We start from the raw sequence: 19,884 nt of genomic DNA, 5'->3' as shown, positions 1-19,884 counted from the left end.
AGGGTCGGGGGATAGAAAAGGACATCCGCCTGATTATGTCGGACAGAAGGAATCGTGTCAGCGTCTTGTAGGGCGAGCGGCGGGAGGCCAAACTGCACTAATCCTGCTGGTGTTGTGTCCTTTTTCACTCCCTCCTGACAACACGGTGCTCATTTGGACACTGCTGCTGTGCATTTGAGGTCAAGCAGTTTGAGGGGATTTCAGTCGACTTTACAAGTTTACAACAAGCTGAGAGATGAACGGCAAATTAGCATGTAGCTGAATCGTTTCTAACGGCGTCTGATCAGTTTTTCTATGGTGGTCTCAGAGAAATGCTTCTCTCAGTAAAAAGATCAATGAACGAGGTCAAACAAAGAATCTTTAATAAGAGACGGAGATGTTCAGGCTTTAGATTTAACTACTTCAACACGTCACTTCTGATCATTTGAACTCTTTGAAAATAAACTTCATCGAGCGGATACAGATGGCGAATGTGTTCACTGCTGAAAAAAAGGTTGAAAATATCTAACTGTGTGTTTGTTAATGAGCAGCAGCTGTTTTCCTATTTTAGTTTGAAGTGATTCAGATGAGCTTCTTACATCCGACATCAATAATCAGATTAAGTAGTTTCAGTCTCAGTAGATAAACAAGTAAAAAACACTAAGTTGGCCAATGAACAGCAGCAGAATCAGAACTACATCTTTTGACCGATAATCTCAAAACATCAAACACCATCTGTCAGAAGACCAACTTTGTGTTGCCGTGAGGAAATTTAAACATTAATTGGAGCATTGTTTGAACGAAGTCAACAGGCAGCGACACATCAGACATTACAGATAGAATATATATGACAGCTAAAAACAAATGACCTGTCTGTGGTTTGTAAAACGCTCTCAAAGTTACCTGCGGATGTGTCAATAGATTGCATGTAAGGGACCTACAGTGTGTGACACCTGCCTTAAACGGTTTTTGGATATGCGCGACTGCGATGTGTTGTTTGTAGTTTTAACAGATTTTTGCACAGATTGAGTGTGCGGGTGTATTTTTCTGTCCTAGTTTGATGTTTTACAGCTCAAGCACCTCAGCTGCATTTGTTACCGGGTGAGCAGGGTTTTTTTTACCTTATTTTTTGTACTTTATAAAACCCTTTCTCTCTGGACAAAAAGCCCTAAAGAACACCTTGGGGTGGGAATCACACAATAATTCACGATACAGTACGATCAGCCCTCCCGACCGAGACTTCAGTGAACTTTCCCCAGAAAACGGCAATCTTCCCCGCGAGTGATAGAGTCAGACAGCGTCCTTTATTTACTGACGTCATTTAGCAAAACACGTAACTTAGTCACTTTCCAGGACGCACGGTGGGTCAGGATCTCAACCACAACACATTATAACTGATGTCACAGCAGATGTAAATTGTGACAATTCTGCCATTTGTAGCATTTTGTGCCGTTTATTCATGCATTTGTTTACTCCTGTTGTTGTTTGTTTATTTAACTAGACAGTGCACATTAGTAAGCATTGCTGTGAAGGTGCCAAAACAGTAAATAATATGGATTTCGTACATTTTATTGACTCATCTGCGTCTTCTGAACCAGTTCTGCTCTTTGCTCTTTACATGAATGAAAACAGAATTTTTTCTTATATTTGATGGAACAGTAAAAATGAAACACAGTGAAATTTGATGGAAATTAACATGTTTAAGATGAAAGTCAATGCTGAACAAATCAAAGTCATCGAATAAACACTCTTCAGACTCACTGAGAGAATAACAGTTTCCTCCAAAACACGTCGTCTATAATCTCTGAGCTCAACCCTTTTACTGTTTTTTTTTTTTTTTTCTGTCGGTGATAATCCCTGATGCCCATTTCTGGCCGAGACAACGCAGGTTCATCTCATCCGTTTAAAAACTTGTCAAGGATTAACAGAACATCTTTTTTCCTGTGTTCTTGGGAAGATTACCGTGTATTCTCCCAAATCTGGGCCAAACGCAGAGTCGCATGAAAACAAAAGCATCTTCTGCCTTTCAGTGAATCCTGCAGTCTGTGACTCAGTCCAGGCTGAAGCAGATATATATTTTTTTTTTACTTTTAACACAAACAAAACTCTCTTTTTAATAGAATTTGTATTTTCTGTTTAAGATTTCAGACTTTTCTACATAATATATTTTAAATTACCAACATATTTGTTGGTTTTCAGTATGTGCTTATAATGGTTGGTGTATATCTAAAACACTAAGTAGTGTTTTTCCCAAAATATAGATAATTTATTTCCATTTATTCCTCCTTGGACTGGGCGATATATATGATATATATGGTCATTGTGGCAGATATTGGATATTTTTACTTCATGATATCACATAAGTGTTGTCTTTTCCTGGTTTTAAATGCTGCATCACAGTCAAGTCATTTTCTGAATTTAACAGACTGTACTCGTTTTAATGTTTGTCTTTACCCACTTAGACAGTACATATATATAATTTGTCGTCCATTTGTTGCATCTATGAAGTTCTTGTGAGGACATTTCAGATTATTGTTGATTGTGATGAAGCCTGAAAATATCGACCATTCCTAATTTCTCTACACATTTTTTTTTTGTGTTTTATTGAATTACAAACAGATCTTTTCATGTTCAGAGATTATTTTTGAATGAAAATATATTCTGATGTTCACTCTCTCCCTCTCTGTTTTGTCCTCAGAACCTGTTTTCAGACGGCTCACTTCTACATCGACGACAGCTCATCACCCAGAGTCATCCCTGCACCGTCCACCGCTGAATTAATATCTGGTAACACACACACACACGCGCATGCAAACACTCGACACAATGTAAGATTAAGATTGAAATCGTATTCAAGGAGATTCAGTCTTCTGGCTAAAGTCTCCACTTCACTCGCCCTCCCCAGATCATATGATATATGATGGGGTTGAAGGGCAGGCGGTGGAGGTGGGCGGTGATTATTATTGTTCTGTGTTATTCACATCTACACAGACAGAAATCAATAACAGCTAAAGGTAATGGAAGCTGCAAATGCTGCTGCAGAACTTGTTGAAGTTTAGATGTGGAGAAATTGATTTGAGACTTGACTGAGGAGGAGCTGCAGCTGGCTTCATTTATGAGCATTTTTGGTGATGTTAGATGGATTTTTATTTACAAATGTGAGACTAATCTGCAGCAAAGCTTTGACACTGTGATGGTGGAAGTGGTGGGATTCAAATATGCCCTTTTGAACAAAGATTTGTCGGTTAGGATAAAGCTGGAATTTGGGTTCTTCAAAGAGACAAAGAAACACAGTGAGGGGGGTTACGGCTGCAGAGGAGCTGCTGTTCAGACCTCCGAAAACAACATGTGCTTAAATGTGAGGGCCCATAAAGACACAACTGTCAGCTCAAGCTAGCTACGAATTTGCCCCAAGGGGCTTCAGGGAAAGAAAAAATCCACAAAAAAATCTTCTGATGTGGAAAGAAAAGGAGTAACACTTTCTCTAATATTAACCTTAAAGTTAAAAACTGTGAGACTAAACACTTGAACACTTCTTTGAGGAGGTGAGGGGTAAACAACATGTGTGACCTAAAGAGGTCAGAAACATTTCAGCTTTTATGTGTAAATAATAGCATTTGAAAAATGTTCCATAATTTCTAAAATATCTGAAATGTCTGAAAATGTCTTTACTTTCTAAATACAGCGTCATCTTCTAAATAGTCCTCACTTTCCAGAATGTGCTCTTTTCTCTAAAAATGTCCTTTTTCCTTTTGTCCATTTAAATAGAAATATCCTCGATTTCTGAAAATGTCTTTACTTTGAAAATTTAACCTCATCTTTAAAAATATTTCCTCAGAAAAAGTGTTTGATTTAAAAATTGCCCTTAGAGCAGAGAGAGGATCACATCCATCAATATTCAGAGACACGAATACACACATTTGACCAGAGTATCTCTTCTCACGCTGCTGCTGCTGCTGCTGCTGCTGCTTCTTCTTCTTCTTCTTCTCGTCTCTTCATTGTTATTTTCTTTTTACTTCCAGACAAAGAAACAGCTTTTCCAGTGAAGGAGTTTGTCAAACACGTAGCCGAGCTTCACGACACTGGCGGCTTCCAACGAGAGTTTGAGGTACAAAGACAGCCCGACCTAAAATACTGAATATTTTTACAAATGATATCTGTCAAAATCTCACCAGTGGTGTGTGTGTGTGTTTGTGTGTGTTTGTGTGTGTTTGTTAGGGTCGTGTCTGATCGCGTTGTTGTCTGCATGCTGCATGATGAGCTGTGATGATGTTGACTGCAACATTATGTGATTTATTTAAGATTCTCTGATCATAATTCAGACAGACTCACTGTGAATAATAACAACAGTAATAATAATTATAACTTACAGTAAAATAATAGTTGGAGGTGAATGTTGCAGTCCTGGTTCGTCTTTTTGTGAGGAGCCTTCATTCATTCATTCACGTGAGCAGCGTTTCAGGTGTCTTTTACCTGTCGACTAGCAGCAGAAGTCACTTAATGAATCGAAGCTCCACTTTGTTTTGTTGTCGAAGTGCCACTGAAGGAAGAATCAACACAAAGACAACGGAGGCTGCAAACCAACTGAAACACGAAGGGGTAGCATAATGATAGTCAGACATCATCAAGAAAGACATAAAATCTTGTCCAGGTCGATTCTGAAGCTATAAATATTCATATCCGTAAATATTCTCAAAAATACAGAAGCATAAGAATAAAAAAGGAAAACACGTGCGAGCAGGAATAAAAGCATTTTTAAAGGAGTGAATGTTGTCAGTGCTGTGAAATTAGATACATTTAGTAAAATAAATAAGCTACAGTTAAACCCAAACAGCAAAGGTGCTATACACAATGATACTGAGACATAATAAAAGGTCATATTGAACATAATATCAGAAATATTGCACCTGATATTGTAAAAGTAGAATCGTAGGTGATATTGAGAAGTGAAAAAGGAACATTGCACATTATATTGATATTAACCGCTTCATGCACGATTTATTCAATCATCTTTTTCAAAGTTAGTTTTTATTCTCAAAACTGGAAATTCATCTAGTTTAGAAAATGTTAGATGTTATTTATTTATTATTAAATATATGTGCCGTAGTGGACATCAGTGGTAGAAATAGGTGATTCAAGAAAAACTGTTAAATTCTTATATTTTCAGAAAACCTGTTAAAAAAAAGTTTTTTGGAACTAAACAGGTGATGTTAGAAATACTTTCAATCACATTTTCATATTATTTAATGCACCAAACCTGTATTTTAAACAGTGGGCCTGTATTTATATAAAATAATTGATAGGCTATTTAATATTGTTATTTTATTGCACTATTGAATTGAATATCATAATTCTAAGCTGCTGCAAGGAACTTTGATATTGTGTTGACTTTCGGAGGCCGCTGTCAAAACCAAAAAAATCAAATACAGTTTTATGGTCACTCATAGGACAATAAGATCTCCAGAAGTGTTCTGTGGTGCAAAAAAAACAACACCTACTATAATTAACTGAGAGCCAGAAAGTAGTAGGTAAATATTTAAAAAAAAAACTATGATGAAGAGCCAGAAGTAGTTTGTGGATGGAGCAACTGTAACGCACCAATTTCCCCTCGGGGGTCACTTGAGTAGTCAGATCAAGGCTGTTTTGTGAAGTTGAACAAGACAATTGTCAGTTAAATGTAGTGAAAGTATAATATTGTTCTCAGAAATGTAGTGAAGAAAAAGTGTAAATTTAAAGAATCCCAGAATGCAGCGGGGCGCGGCCCGACCGTTAATCAGAGGATCCTTTTGAAGATGAATTTGAACTTTAACTGAACCTCGTTTTCCTTTGGGTTGATCTTCCTTTTGTGTTTGCAGGAGCATGAGCTGTATTGTGAGATGAATTAGTCTGGAGTTGTTTCCTGTGTTGTCTTGTAATTTGTATTTTTGCACCTCTTTGGTTGACTGTGTTGTCACGGAAACGTCCTTGCTGCCTGCTGCTTCCTCACCCTCATCATTAGACACTGAAGGAGAGTTACGAGGTAAGACGCTCTCCCCCTCACGTCTTTATTCACTGATGGACGCCGCTGCACTCGTAGCTGTGTTTGTGTCTCGTCTCGTTATACAAAGTGTTCGTGTGGAGCTGTGGATGTTACAAAGCATGATCGCTGTTTGACACCGGAGGAAGTCGTTGTCGATGTATTAAAGGAAATGGATACTGGACTCCAAAATGGCGCCCATTCTTTACAAACAAAGTTGCTCACCTCGCACAAAAGTTTTTTCTCTTTCCTGGCTTTGCTTCTTTGTCCCCAAAACTTCACGCTTAGATGACATCAGGCGCATTAAAACAACTTTTCTAAGCTCCGAGAAAAAGTTTGAAATATTAACCTCCATTGTTTTAAAATTATTTCTGGGCTACGGTAGTTTAGAGAAGTAGAAATCCGTCGTTTTATTCAGGGTAACGGCACGTTTCATGTGGTCGCCTGTTGCTATAAGTGAGGAAGGAAGTCTGCAAACATTGTTTTCCCAACTTTATTCAGCACTTTCAAATAACAAATGTTTTGTCATACAAACATCATTTATTGCAACATGAGTAAAACTTCATACGTTACCTCGACTGACCAGAATGCACTGCGCCGCAGCAGACCAATGAACACCCCGCTGACAGGTGAGTTTGGCGGTGCTTGGTTTTGGCTCACAGTCCGTTTTGAAACAGGAAACAGTAAAGCAGCCAGCTGTTAACAAACAATATCATATTTCATCCAAACAGAACACTAAAATACGTTCCTGAAAACATTTTAGGAGACAAAATTGACAGGATCGTGGTCCAGATTTGATCAACACTGCCTTGTTTTACAGTTTGATAAAAGCCTTTTCAGCCTCTGTTTTCACAGTACAGACACAATATGGTGGCCACTTCCGGTTCAGGATCCTTCTCTACTGCAGCTAAACAGTCAGAAAAACATGTTTCTGAAAGCATTGCAACAGAATCTCGGTTTGCAGTTCATCAGCACTGCATAGTTTAAGCAGTTTGATAAGTGTTTTGTGAGACACCCTCACTTGATCTGAGACTTTATGTCCTTGGATGCATGCTTACAAAACACGGCACAATAATCTGTAGTTAATAAAACGGTCCTAAATCTACCAGATGACATGTTTTTGCAGAAAAAGAGAGGGGGTCTCCGAGTGCAGGACAGATGGAGAAGTTTAATATTGTTCGTTTGTATAAAATACCAGAATTGTAGCGAGACAAAGCTGGTTTGAAAATCAGCAAAGTTTCTGATTAACAATGAAGACAACAACTCTGATGATCCCAGGCTACTTCCCAACACCGTCACACTGCGTCTGTTGTTCTCATTGTTTTGATTTAGAGACCTCTGCTAGCAAACATTACATACTGTTGCATACTGTTTCAGTAGAAATGTAAAAATTCAAAATATCCATGCAGATAACCACATTGGACATTCAAAGGAAACCATTTTCTACCAAGGATAAAAACACTATAACTGCCTATGAATGATTCTGAATAATGATCGGTCGAGTAAATTCTCTAAAAGCCTTATTTAATCTCTAAAGGTCATTTATTATCTTATCATAATCTTCTTGACTTATTCCTCGATCAGATAGTTCCTGATTTAAATCCTAATTTTGCCATTTTTAGACTTCATTTTTATGCAGGTTAGTTTGTCTGTTTAGTTCTTGTCGGCTGTTTCCAAAAAGAGTTCTGCAGAAAAACATTTATTAAAATTCCTAAAAGTATATCAGAAAAAGTATTTTGTTACTCGTACTGAAACTTGAATATCACATTGAAAAAATGATTTACTATTTACTGAAACTTTCAAATGACTCCCAGCTGTACTGACAAGTAATATTCTCTGAGTAATATTTTATCTTGGTTGGAAAAGAAACTCTTAATCTACAAATGAAGTAATCGCAGTAGCTAGAACGTCTCCAGTAACTGTACAGAAGTACGTAGTTACTCCTCACTTCTCGTCCTCGAGGGATTTAAGCTTTATGTTGTGTGTGTGTGTGTGTGTGCAGGAGGTTCAGGCGTGCACGGTGGACATGGGGATGACGACCGACAGCTCAAACCATCCTGACAACAAGACTAAAAACAGATACAGCAACATCCTGGCCTGTGAGTACACTTCAGTCCACACTGTGCCACCACAGAGTGCACAACGCTACAGATACGACAGCTGTAGATTTAGAGTTTTATAATATTATTTTGTCAGTTTGCAGTTCATTGAAGTTCATTTTGTGGACGGGTGAGTTTTAATGTTTTTAAAACCGCTGTTTATAATGTTTATATTACATTTGTCTTGCTCTCACCTATACACCAGTATCAGGACAAATAACGACACATTTTTAGTGGTATCTTCAGGTGGCATACACATTTTTTGTCCAATAAATGCTTTCTTAATTTGTATGACGCTGCTGTGGCAGTATGAAAAGAAACACGCTGCCAGAGCAGAGCCGTGCACAGGTTACTGTACAAAACACTTTATTGTATTTAAGTATGTATTTATATGTTTTAATTTAAGGATCAACAGATGATTGGATCAGATATGCCTCTTTTTTTATGATTATCTGAATCAGCATTTTTTTTTTTTTCTGACTCTGAAAAGTAACTAGTAACTGAAGTTATCAAATTAATGTACTGGAGTAAAAAGTACAATACTTGGCCTCAAAATGTCATGAAGGAGAAATATAAAGTAGGGAAAAAAAAGCATCTCAAGTCACGTTAAAGTGCCTCACATGGTCATTACTTCACCAGCAGCCTTCCTCCGAACTCGGAGGCCAGTTACATTACCGATGGACGGATCTGGCAGCTCTGCAACTAAAGTAAGCACCAGCTGCTGCTAAATGTAGCTGCTGTTTGCAAGTTTGATCGGTTAGCCGTACAACTAGCCAGTACACAGAGTCGGCAGTGAAACACTTGTGCTAATCGCGTTACGTACATTCATGGCTATTGGCTACTGTAAACGCCAATCAAATATCTGCAACAAGTCCCTCCCGCGCTGCCTGTTTTATAGGAGACACATAACTAGGACAAAGCAAATAGCACTCCAGTAGCCACTTAATGGGAACTTTAATGATGTTTAGCCTAGCTTAGCACATTACAATTACAGTAAAAGACTCTTATCTTCTTTAAAACAGATTAAAAAACAGAATATCACAGCATGAATGGCAAATATCAGCGTTGTGGAAGAGATTTTTCAGCATTTTAATTACAAGTCTGTGGATATTCAGTTCTGTTCTCATTGTTTACACTGAATGTGTCGACCAACGAGTCTCGAGTGTGTATCACAGCCTGATATATCTTCTTCCTCTGTGCCACAGAGCTCCATTATTGTCCACACACTATTAAAAACACATCAGTGAGCCTGTAGTTTATCTTGACTCGATGCCACACACCGTCCTGTGGATTAATCCATAGTCCCCAACAAATGCACAGTTTCCTCCTGTTTGAGGGATGTTGGTTAAAATCAAAAATGAGCAGCTGTTTTAAAAATTAAACTTTATATTTGTTCTCTGTGTTTAAAGTCACTGAGAGAAGGACTGACACCTCGTTCTTGTCTATACATGGGATTTGTCTGCATTAAGAAAAATACAGAATGACTCTATAACCTATAATAGACTTAAAAAAAGAAACCGAAGTGCCCTCCATACTGATCTGATCACATGTTGCTCTTTTTTTGTCTTTATATCTCAGATGACCACAGCCGGGTGCGACTCTCGCCGCAGGCTGACAAAGACGGGAAAATGAGGGACTACATCAATGCGAACTACGTGGATGTAAGAACCCTGTTTCAACCTGCTTTTCACTTTCATTTACAAGCTCTATACAAACGGAGGCCTTCGTCCTCACCCCCAGCCTTCTTTCTGCATATTGAATCAGTCGAATGTGCAGCAAAAACTTAGAGCCACTTCACTCTTCTCTCTGTCTTCCCAAACCAAAGTCAGAACGCCTCCCTGCATAATTCTAAACCTATTCATTAGACATGCTGTTGTTAGAGGGGACCTGTGTGGCTCTCCATTATGCTTATCACTGCACCATTAAAATCTCATTTCCAGTATCTTGTTGTTTTGTGAAAGGCAGAGATGACACAAAAAAACCCTGCGACAGTCATGGCCTCTCTGGAGAGCCGGCGTACAGGTTACAGAGTTGGTAAAAGCATGTGGAGGATCTCTCGAGCGAACACTTTTGTCTGCGTCTCACAGAGTGAAGGCAGCTTCACACTGTCAGTCATGTGAAGGTTATTAAACTATTAAAGGGAGTGATTGAATGCTGCCCTCTGCTGAGAACATGTGACTTTCTTTCCTGCGCTGGCCTTAAAGGTGCCCTGTGGAGTTTTCTGTTAACAAAAGTTATATTTACATTCAGCGCCTCTCACAAAAATGAATTGTGTGAATCCTTGAGCTCGAACAAATTCGTTGAATGTATTTTCTCTCTCACGAAACATTTGCAAACCCAAAATATTAAGCATTTTAATTCCAGCATTGTTTTCTGGTTAGCAGTATTCGTCTTTTCTGCCTTTACTGGTGCATCGCTGCATATCTGACACCTGTAGATCAGTCCAAAATGTGTCACAGTTGGTAGGACTGTCGAACGCAAGCATCAGTCCATTGGTGTGACAGGAACAGTTCAACCAAAAATCCTCCCTCCATGCTTGAAAAAAAAAAAGCACAGTAATAATGCCTCCATACAGGCTTTAAGTCTCTAGAAGCCAGAGGTCCCAAAATTATTTGAACAATTATTTACACCCTTTTTTAAGCCAAATATCTTTCCTGTAGCATGTAAGTGCACGCCAAGACTGAAGTGGCTGCCCAAGGGTGCAAATAACGGCTTTTAAAATCAGTTTGAATCTCGGGGCATTTGAAGACTTACATAACGCCGCACAAGCTGTATGGAGCCATTTGATGTTATTTTCAGTTGTCTCCAGCTGCTTCAGTTGTTTAGGAGAACGCTGCAACACTGTTTTGCTGTGAAGCTGCAGAAATGTTTTTTGATGATTAGAGTTTTGAAGCCTCGAGTTTGGTGTTACGGCCATCACCGTCTCTATTGGAGCCAGAAGTGACCGTATTTGGTTGAGTGGGTGGAAGTGAATTTGTTTTTTACAAAATACCTGCAAAACTGACTCAGACAGCAAATCAGCTCCGGTATTGTTTACATCTCTGTAGATGGAAAAGTTGAACCATCATAAACTCTAAATGCAGCTCTGTTTATGTTGAACACAGCGGCAGCTGTAGTCTCGTCTGTAATAATAAAATAATAATAATAAAACAACACTTTACTGTCAGAAGACTGAAATGGAAATATAAGGGGGTTTTCTGTATTCTGTGTTCTCGAGATTTAATCAGGTCTTTAAAGAGTTTTTAAAACCGATGCTGCTGTGTGTTTCCACAGGGTTTCAAGACGGCACGGTCGTACATCGCCGCTCAGGGTCCTCTGAGGTCGAGCACCGAGGACTTCTGGAGGATGATCTGGGAGCAAAATGTCTGCGTCATCGTCATGATCACCAACCTGGTGGAGAAAGGAAGAGTGAGTGACCAGATCTCAAATAAAGATCAGAACATTTATTGTACTTACATTATCTGAGACTAATATTGAGAGACACTCTTTAATCAACTTGACTCAAGCTGATTAATGTTCAAGTGTTTTTTCTCATAATGCTAAATTAAGAATATTTTCCACTCTAAAATTTAAGAAGCTTTCAGATTTAATTATCTTTTATTCCTTTGAAAAAACACACGAAATCCTGTAAATCAAAATATCATTTTTCATTTTATTTGATAAACAGAAGGTCTATAAACTGATGGACAAAGTTAAAAGCATTTCAATGCTGGAAAATAAAAAACAGAGACTTCATCTTAATCGTTTTTATTTCATCACATTTGATGCGTCGTCCTCAGAGGAAGTGTGATCAGTACTGGCCGGCGGAGGTGCAGGAGGAGTACGGCAGCTACCTGGTGACGGTGAAGAGCTGCAGAGCACTCGCCTACTACACCCAGAGGACCTTCACCGTCAGGAACACCCACGCCAAAAAGGTCAGACCAACAGCCAGTCAGATCACAGAGTGACTGTAGTAACGGTGTTCAAGTGCTGTCAGAAATATGATCATCGATGCACATTCAGGTCCAAACAAACTGACCAGTGAAAGTAGAAATTCTTCTGTTTTATTTTCAGAGTCTTGGTTCAATGAACGTGTATGATCTTTGTTATTACAAAGATTTATTCAGGTTTGGTGGGAAAATAGTCAAAATGCTAAATTTTCTGTTGTTGCTATGTTGGTTGCTATGGACTCTATCACTGAAACGACGTAGCGTGCACATTTTAATCGTTGTGTTTGTGCTCAGATTAATTCTTAAAATTACAGATTGTAATCTCTTGTTATCTGGGGCAGCACTTTTGCTGTTTATGACACAACTGCAGGTTTTCCTTTAATCACTTCCTGTTTTGTTCACCATCCTCAGGGCTCCCAGAAGGGGCGGAGCAACGAGCGGACGGTGATGCAGTACCATTACACCCAGTGGCCCGACATGGGCGTCCCAGAGTTCGCTCTGCCGCTGCTCAGCTTAGTCCGCAAGTCGTCTAAAGCCAAGAAGGATGATAAGGAGCCTGTGGTGGTGCACTGCAGGTAAGATCTGATCAAAGTTTTCATTTTCTATCCTCAGGTCCATAAATACTGGATTCATCCCATTTTTCTTTTTCTTTGTCGTTGCCGTGCAGCGCCGGCGTGGGCCGGACGGGCACGTACATCGTCCTGGACAGCATGCTGAAGCAGATAAGAGACGAAAGCACCGTCAACATCACAGGCTTCCTCAAACACATCCGCACACAGAGGAACTACCTGGTTCAGACAGAGGTCAGAGGTCAACTTTCTGTCTGTCCACACACATCAGTGTGTTGTTCAGACGTCATGTTACATTTCAACAGGCTGTAATTTGAACCCTGTTGGCATTTGCAGGTCAAAACAAAGCAAGTATAAACTTTGGCAATTACGTGGTGAATTATAATCATTTATTTTATTCATGACGCCGTTGGTCCGTCACTTTAATCCAGACTGATATCTCTCAATAACTATTTGATAGATTTCCATGACATTTTTTCAAGAAGATTCAACATAAAAAGCAGCAGAATGCACAAAATATGATAATTTCAACTAAAAAACAAGTCCAGTTTAAACCTGGAGGCAAAGAAATCTTTTGCCACTTTTTTTTCAGTGTTTATCTGATATGCAACTCCTTCAGCTTCAACTCCTCTCTGCAGGAACAGTATGTTTTTATCCACGATGCCTTGGTGGAAGCCATCTTGTCCGGAGAGACAGAGGTGGTGGCGGCTCACCTGCACAGGTACGTGGACGAGCTGCTGATCCCGGGGCCTGCTGGGAGGACGCGCCTGGACAAACAGTTCAAGGTGAGCAGCTCGTCAAACTGTTTACTGTGTTCGCTGAACTTCTGCTCACGTTTATCGGCTCCGAAATATCTGCCAGCTAGTGGGAGAGTCTGTATTATAATTATACTGTATAATACCAGAATGACTCTCTGTGTGATATGTGCAATGGAATATATATCGAATAATAACCTTTACTTAAATAGCACCTTCAACGTAAAAAAAGAAGCCAAAAAGAAGTAAGACCAGATTAAGGAGAAGTTGAGATAAAGTGAAAGCAACAAGACAACAACAAAAAATACAAATATAAAGTAAATTAAAAATACACTTTTAATTGTAATTGTTGTAACAATTTTTTTATACACAATTTGCTCATTTGCCGTGTTGGATTCAGTGTTTTCTGTGCAAACAGAAAGTAGTCCATGTGAAGTCAGGGAAACATTGGGAGTGAGACATGAGCTTATAGGTTCATAGAAACACACAGCCTCAAAATCGTCACAATATAAGATGAAAATAAAATCTAAAGTAAAGGTTCAGTGTGTAGGATTTATTGGCATCTAGGAGTGAGGTTTCAGATTGCTTCACAGTGAGAGCAGGTCCAGACCATACTTATTTAATTTACAGACCCAAAACTCCCTCATGAAGAAGCACTTTGCTACAGTGCCAAATAAAAACTGCCTAGTGGAGGATTGTTACAGCTTACACTGAATTGATGCTGTGTAAAAACAGATGTTTCATGTTTTTCCACAGCTGGTTTGTCACTCCGGAGTGAAGCAGTCCGACTACTCAACAGCTCTGCAGGACTGCAACCGCAGCAAGAACAGAAACTGCTCTATGATACCTGGTGAGTCCGACATGTTCGTCGGCTCAGGAGCTGTTCAAAGGAAAAAGATGTTTAATTTGTCTCTTCAGCTCCAGTTTTCTTAAGTTAGTTCAACCAAAGAGAAGAAAGTGCTGCATGACTCTGAAATCTTTGTTCTGTCTTTGCAGTTGAAAGATCGCGAGTGCGCCTGTCGACGACGGAGCAGGAAACGTCTGACTACATTAACGCATCGTACATCACAGTAAGAACAAATTCATTATCTTCTCCAGAGTCAGTTCAGTGACAGAGACAGATCCAGGATGTGTTTAGCCAAGACAGGAGTGCAGTGTCTCAGCCCAGTCACTATGAAGAATAAAAACAGAACAGATACTTATCCATGGTTGTGTTCCTGCAGGGTTACAGGCAGAGCAGTGAGTTCATCATTACCCAGAATCCTTTGCCCAGCACCATAAAGGACTTCTGGAGGATGATATGGGACCACAACGCCCAGGTCATTGTATCCCTGCTGGGGACACAGTCAGGCGAGGTGAGGATGTTTGTTTTTTTACGGGTTGTGTTTGTCATCTGTGTGCAGACTGTACACTTTTAACCTACAGGAACAGTACGTTCGTATCCTCATTCTGATGGAAATAAGGTTAACTTTGCCAGTCCACAAAACATTTCTGGCAGCAAAACAGTGCTGCAGGATTATCCTAAACAACTGAAGTAGCTCGTACAGAAGCCCTGAGGAGCAAGTGAGGAAATTTCTTCCAGGTGATCCATTTTCTAATTCTGATCTAAATTGTTTTCTCTCCTGTTTGTGACTTGAGAAAAGTGTTGCCAGGATAATCTTTCTAAGTTCCTTAATTAGTTTACCATCAGCGAAAACACATGATGGAAAATAAATCAGATGGAAAAAATATGGCATGTGTGAAAATATCTTTTTCAGACATGACCAAAAAAAAAGTGTTCAGGAGAAAAAAAATTAAAAAAGAAAAAACGTTCAACTGTGAAACAGAGTTGCGAAGAAAAAAAAGTCCTGACAGGGAAAAAAAAATATTTTTTTGAAAGCTCATTAAGAAATTTCCATCTGTGAAAACACATGAAAAAAGAAAAAAGAAAAAAATTTTCTTGTGTGTTTTCTAAGATGTAAAGATCAACATGGCAAAAGTTTTTTTCCACAAGTTCTCAAGTCATAAATACAGGCGAGAAAACATTTTTGACCAGACTTTGAAAATGGATCACCAGAATTGTTGCCAGGATAATCTTTCCAGGTCTCTTAATTCTTTCTATTCAATCTGTGAAAAAAGGATATTTTGTGTGTGTGTTTCAGCCAAGTGGGGGGAAAAATCAGTTAAAACATTTTGCTGTGTGAAACCAAAGCAAAAAAAAAAAAAAAAAAATCAGGAGAAAAAAAGAAAATCTTTCATCTGTGAAACCGAGATTTTTTTTTTCCATGTGAATCAGTGTAAAGAAAATTCAGGAGAATTTGTTTTTGGAAAGCTCATTTTTCTATGTGTTTGCAGTACAAAAACGAGCCCTACAAAAGAAAAAATTCACCTTGACTTGAGACTTGAGAAACAAAATGTTAGATTAGAAAAAAAATTCTCCTGGAAACCTTTTTTTTTCTTTTTTTCTTTTTTTTCCTTCTTTACGAAAAAATTTTCCCCGCTCAATTTTACACAAACATTTTTGTTATCGTGCGTGGGAAAAAAAATCCTCCTGAATTTTCTTTTTCACTCACATGAAAAAAAAAACAAATGAATTTTTTTTTTTTTTTTTTACCAAAAATCTTGTGTCAGGAGAAAAAAATTAGTTTTTCAAAAAAAATTCTCCTGAAACTTTTTTTTTTTTTTTTTTTTTTTTACTAAAAGTTTTTTCCCTTGTCTGGACATGAAAAAAATCCTCCTGAAGACATTTTTTTGTGGTTTTTCAAATAAAGTTTTTTTTCATTTGTTTTCGAAGATGTAAAAAAAAAAAAAACTTGATAAGATTATCCTGGCAAAGGTTTTACCACACAAGTTCTCAAGTCATAAACACAGGAGAGAAAAAACATTTTAGACCAGAAAATGGATCACCAGAATAGTTGCCAGGATGATCTTTCCAAAAAAATGTTTGTGTTGCGTTTGACCTGAGTGGTGGGGAAAACATCTGAAAATGTCTTTTCTAACAAACAAAAAGAAAGAGAAAGGAACCTTGCAGAAAAAAAAGTTTCTCATGCAAAAACTTTTGTCTGTGAAGTTCACATCAGTTTGTCGTGCTGGTCGGAGAAAACAGTGTTTTGTCACAAAAACAAATTTCTCTCCTGGGAATTTTTTTGTCCTCCTGTGGAAAAAAAAAGAAAAAACAAACAGCAAAAAATGTCTACTTAGCCCTCAGGGTTGTGGTAATATGGGAAAAAAAAACAAAAAAACATAAAATGGCTCCATACAGTTCGTCCAGCATAATCTATGTCTCCAGAAGCCCTGAGGTCCCGAATTGCTTTGAAAAGATGTTTACACCCTTTTTAAGGCAAAATCTTCACTGTGGTCGCTCAGCTAAAAGTGTTTGTGTCCGCTCCATCTGAAGTGGCTGTCGACGGTGTAAAACATTTTTTAAAAAAGAGCCTCTGGAGACTTGGGATGAATGCAGCATTAACTCCATCAATTTTACACATTAAAATGTGTTTACATGTCTTAGGTGGCGCGATTGTTGATGTGAAAAAGTCATATAAAGCCTTTTGTGGCTCCAGAGGAAGCTGCATGTAATCTGATGAATTGTTATTAGATTACATGCATTGAATCATCATAATGTTGTCGGATCAGAGTGTGATGTAACTGTCTGCTGACTTCCTGTGTTATTAGACAGAGGAGGAGGCGGAGCTATGTGACGCCTGGCCTCGTAAAGGACAGCCAATCGGCTATGAGACGTTCACCGTCACTCAGAGGAGTGAGAATCTCATCTGTCTGGCCAACGAAGACATGCTGGTGGTCCAGGAGTACGTGTTGGAAGCCACACAGGTCAGTACAACCTGGAACATGAAGGCCTAAAAGTGCATGAAAAACTCTTATTTATGTTGCCAGATTTAATTTTAATCCATTCAGGCAGGTTTCATTAGGCTAAAACAAAGATGGAGAGTTCTGGCACTGCAACTTTTCATTGAAAACAAAACCTGACCTGAAACATGGACATTGAAACATTTGTATTTGAAAAAGTTGTATTGGCACTGAAAAACATTACACTGAGAAGTAAAACAGAGACATTAAAAATGATTTCTAACTTTATCAAATTAAAATGGAATTATTAAAAAGTTAAAGACTCACTCTATGGGACTTTTCCTGACAGACATCCGATCTCTTTCTTCTTCATCTTTGACAGGATGACTACGTTCTGGAGGTGAAACACTACCGCGCCCCCCGCTGGCCGAACCCAGACAGTCCCATCAGCAACACCTTTGAGCTCCTCAACCTGGTGAAGGAGGAGAGCACCACGAAGGACGGCCCCACTGTGGTCCACGATGAGTAAGACCTCCACAGTCTGGTCAACATTTACATAAGTAACCTTCTGGTCAGATATCAGTGAAAATCAGGACAGCTTTGATTGTTTGGGGGTTTTTTTCAGTGTGGGCGGAGTCACGGCAGGAACGTTCTGCGCTCTGACGTCTCTGACTCGCCAGCTGGAGGCCGAAGGTTCGGTTGATGTCTTCCAAGCGGCCAAGCTGACGAACCTCATGAGACCAGGAATCTTCGGCGACATCGTAAGTTGTCTGTCTCACAATACGCTGATGATGTGCTGTTGTTCATCTGAATCAGTAGTAATAAGATTGTTTTTTACCAAGTAAGATCTGGCCATATCGCCCGCACTGCCCCTTTAATGTGTAACCAGAATGATCATGCGATACTGAAACAACAGTAACAATTGCTTACCTGTTGTTGACTCACAGGAGCAATACCAGTTCCTGTACAAAGCCATGCTGAGTCTCATCGGGACACAAGAAGATGAGAAAACCCTCCAGTCTTCCGACAACAACGGTACCATCGTGGTGGGAACCGCCAGCACTGCCGAGAGCCTCGAGTCCCTGGTGTAACTGCCCAAAAACACACAAAGAACTCAAACGAAAAAAGGAACTTTTACAGATGAGCAACAGCATTTTGTCCTTCCTCTTCAACCACCAACAGAACTTCTCCTGATGCCAGACTCACGCTACAACTATTAAATAAAAAAGTCCTCGTCGTTCAGGACGTTGTAGTTTGAGGCTGAGCGAACGACTTTCTTCTTCGCTGGATCTGGACTTCCTGCAATTTTGTAATGTGTGCCTTTTTGTATTTTTCATTCTGTACTTCTAACTTCAATACAAGCTGTAGACTAACTGTCTAATGTTTTAACGCTGTACTGTCCTGAGACGTTTTACTCAACTAACACACTTTTCCTAGACCTTTGTATTTATTGGCACTGAGCCAAATGGGGAAAAAAGGGAAAAACTGCATCTTTTTACATCAAATGAGATATTTTGTTAGCTTGCCTTTTATAGAGCTCCTGCACTGAACTCCTTTCTGTAAATACCATCGCTACGGTAGCAGCAGTGTGCCCTTGAAGTCAAATATAAAAAAGGGGCCTGGAATATTAAAAATAATAATCTAATGTAAATAATATTATAGTAATCAACTCGATGGACCAAATTTCTATTTATACTTTTAGATTTTTATATTTTACCATTTTTAGTGCATTCAAATGTTATGGTTTAATTCTAATTGCTTAGTTTGAGAACATTAATGCTTTTATATTCTGGATTTTGTATCAGACTAAATGTGATGCATGGGGTACTGACATGTTTGTTTTTTTAGCTGGACATGAAACACTGCTGGACTATTAGCTAGGGGATTAAAAAAGTGAAAGAACACCAATAAACGAGCCTGTTGGATTGTTTTGTTACTGTTTGCACAACTACAACTACACTGCAGCAACACATTTTCACCGACAAAAGGTTAGAGGCTTGTTCACAAGCAGCTTTCAACTCTACTCAGCCTCATGTTGATGGAAAGTCAGGTGAAGTTTCGTAGTCCTCACAACATTTCTGGAGCCTCATCACAGCAAAACAGAGTTGCAGCATTCTCCTAAACAACTGAAGCAGCTGGGGACTTGTTTTAAAATGTAAAAAAATAAAATAAAACATAAAATGGCTCCAGACAGCTCGTCCAGTGTGATCCAAGTCTTCAGAAGCCCCAAGATCCCAACTAGGAATTTTTTTTTTTTTTAAGTTTTCACAACTGAAAATCTTTGTTTTCTCTCCTGGGAACTTTTGTCCACCTGAAAACCAAAACAAACGAATAATGTTTTTGCGTTGTCTCCAGAGTGCACCTGACAGTCATTTTAGTTCATTAAGTGCTTTTTTCTTTTCTTTAGTGCTTTTTGATTTAATCTTGGATTTCTACAATCAATTATGATTCCTGGATCAGTTAGTTACCAAAGAGTCCGGCCCTTTCTGCTGTGCTCCAGGACAGGGAATGATGGCACAGCGCTCAATGGGGAAATATTGATTTAAGATTTGTGTTGGCTGATATTTTTACAACTGAAAGGTGTTTATGGAATAATTATTACACTTCACTATAAGCTCAGATACGGATGTGCATGTACGCAAGTAACACTGCTGGTTTGAATGTTTGTGAAAATGTGCTCTCGAAACTTTTCTCGTGAGCTTTTTCATAACCTCGTATTTGTAATGGCCTCGTATTTGCGCTTATAGTGAAGTG

At 38.9% G+C, this 19,884-nt stretch overlaps 1 protein-coding gene across 6 annotated transcripts in view; it reads left to right on the top strand.

The window, feature by feature from the left end:
- ptprz1a (protein tyrosine phosphatase receptor type Z1a) overlaps positions 1-19,056 on the top strand; it is a 143,552-nt gene extending 124,496 nt beyond the window's left edge. For 5 of the 6 annotated variants that reach the window (XM_084364663.1, XM_084364662.1, XM_084364658.1 and 2 more), the window contains 17 exons: positions 2,678-2,766; positions 4,002-4,087; positions 5,978-5,998; positions 7,998-8,094; positions 9,673-9,755; positions 11,368-11,502; positions 11,874-12,008; positions 12,435-12,598; positions 12,691-12,826; positions 13,231-13,377; positions 14,104-14,197; positions 14,344-14,417; positions 14,571-14,702; positions 16,999-17,154; positions 17,513-17,655; positions 17,756-17,891; positions 18,078-19,056. In XM_084364663.1, coding sequence (XP_084220789.1) covers positions 2,678-2,766; positions 4,002-4,087; positions 5,978-5,998; positions 7,998-8,094; positions 9,673-9,755; positions 11,368-11,502; positions 11,874-12,008; positions 12,435-12,598; positions 12,691-12,826; positions 13,231-13,377; positions 14,104-14,197; positions 14,344-14,417; positions 14,571-14,702; positions 16,999-17,154; positions 17,513-17,655; positions 17,756-17,891; positions 18,078-18,221 — 1,972 coding nt within the window. In that variant the 3' untranslated portion in view covers positions 18,222-19,056. The remainder of the gene's footprint in view (positions 1-2,677; positions 2,767-4,001; positions 4,088-5,977; positions 5,999-7,997; positions 8,095-9,672; positions 9,756-11,367; positions 11,503-11,873; positions 12,009-12,434; positions 12,599-12,690; positions 12,827-13,230; positions 13,378-14,103; positions 14,198-14,343; positions 14,418-14,570; positions 14,703-16,998; positions 17,155-17,512; positions 17,656-17,755; positions 17,892-18,077) is intronic. The other variant, XM_084364659.1, reaches the window with a different exon arrangement.
- Positions 19,057-19,884: the final 828 nt, after the last annotated feature.

The sequence above is a fragment of the Pagrus pagrus genome (genome assembly GCF_965226575.1).
Source record: "Pagrus pagrus genome assembly, chromosome: 10".
Taxonomy (NCBI): Eukaryota; Metazoa; Chordata; class Actinopteri; order Spariformes; family Sparidae; genus Pagrus; species Pagrus pagrus.
The sequence above is the reverse complement of the archived record's forward strand: the minus strand, read 5'-3'. Positions and strand labels throughout refer to the sequence as shown.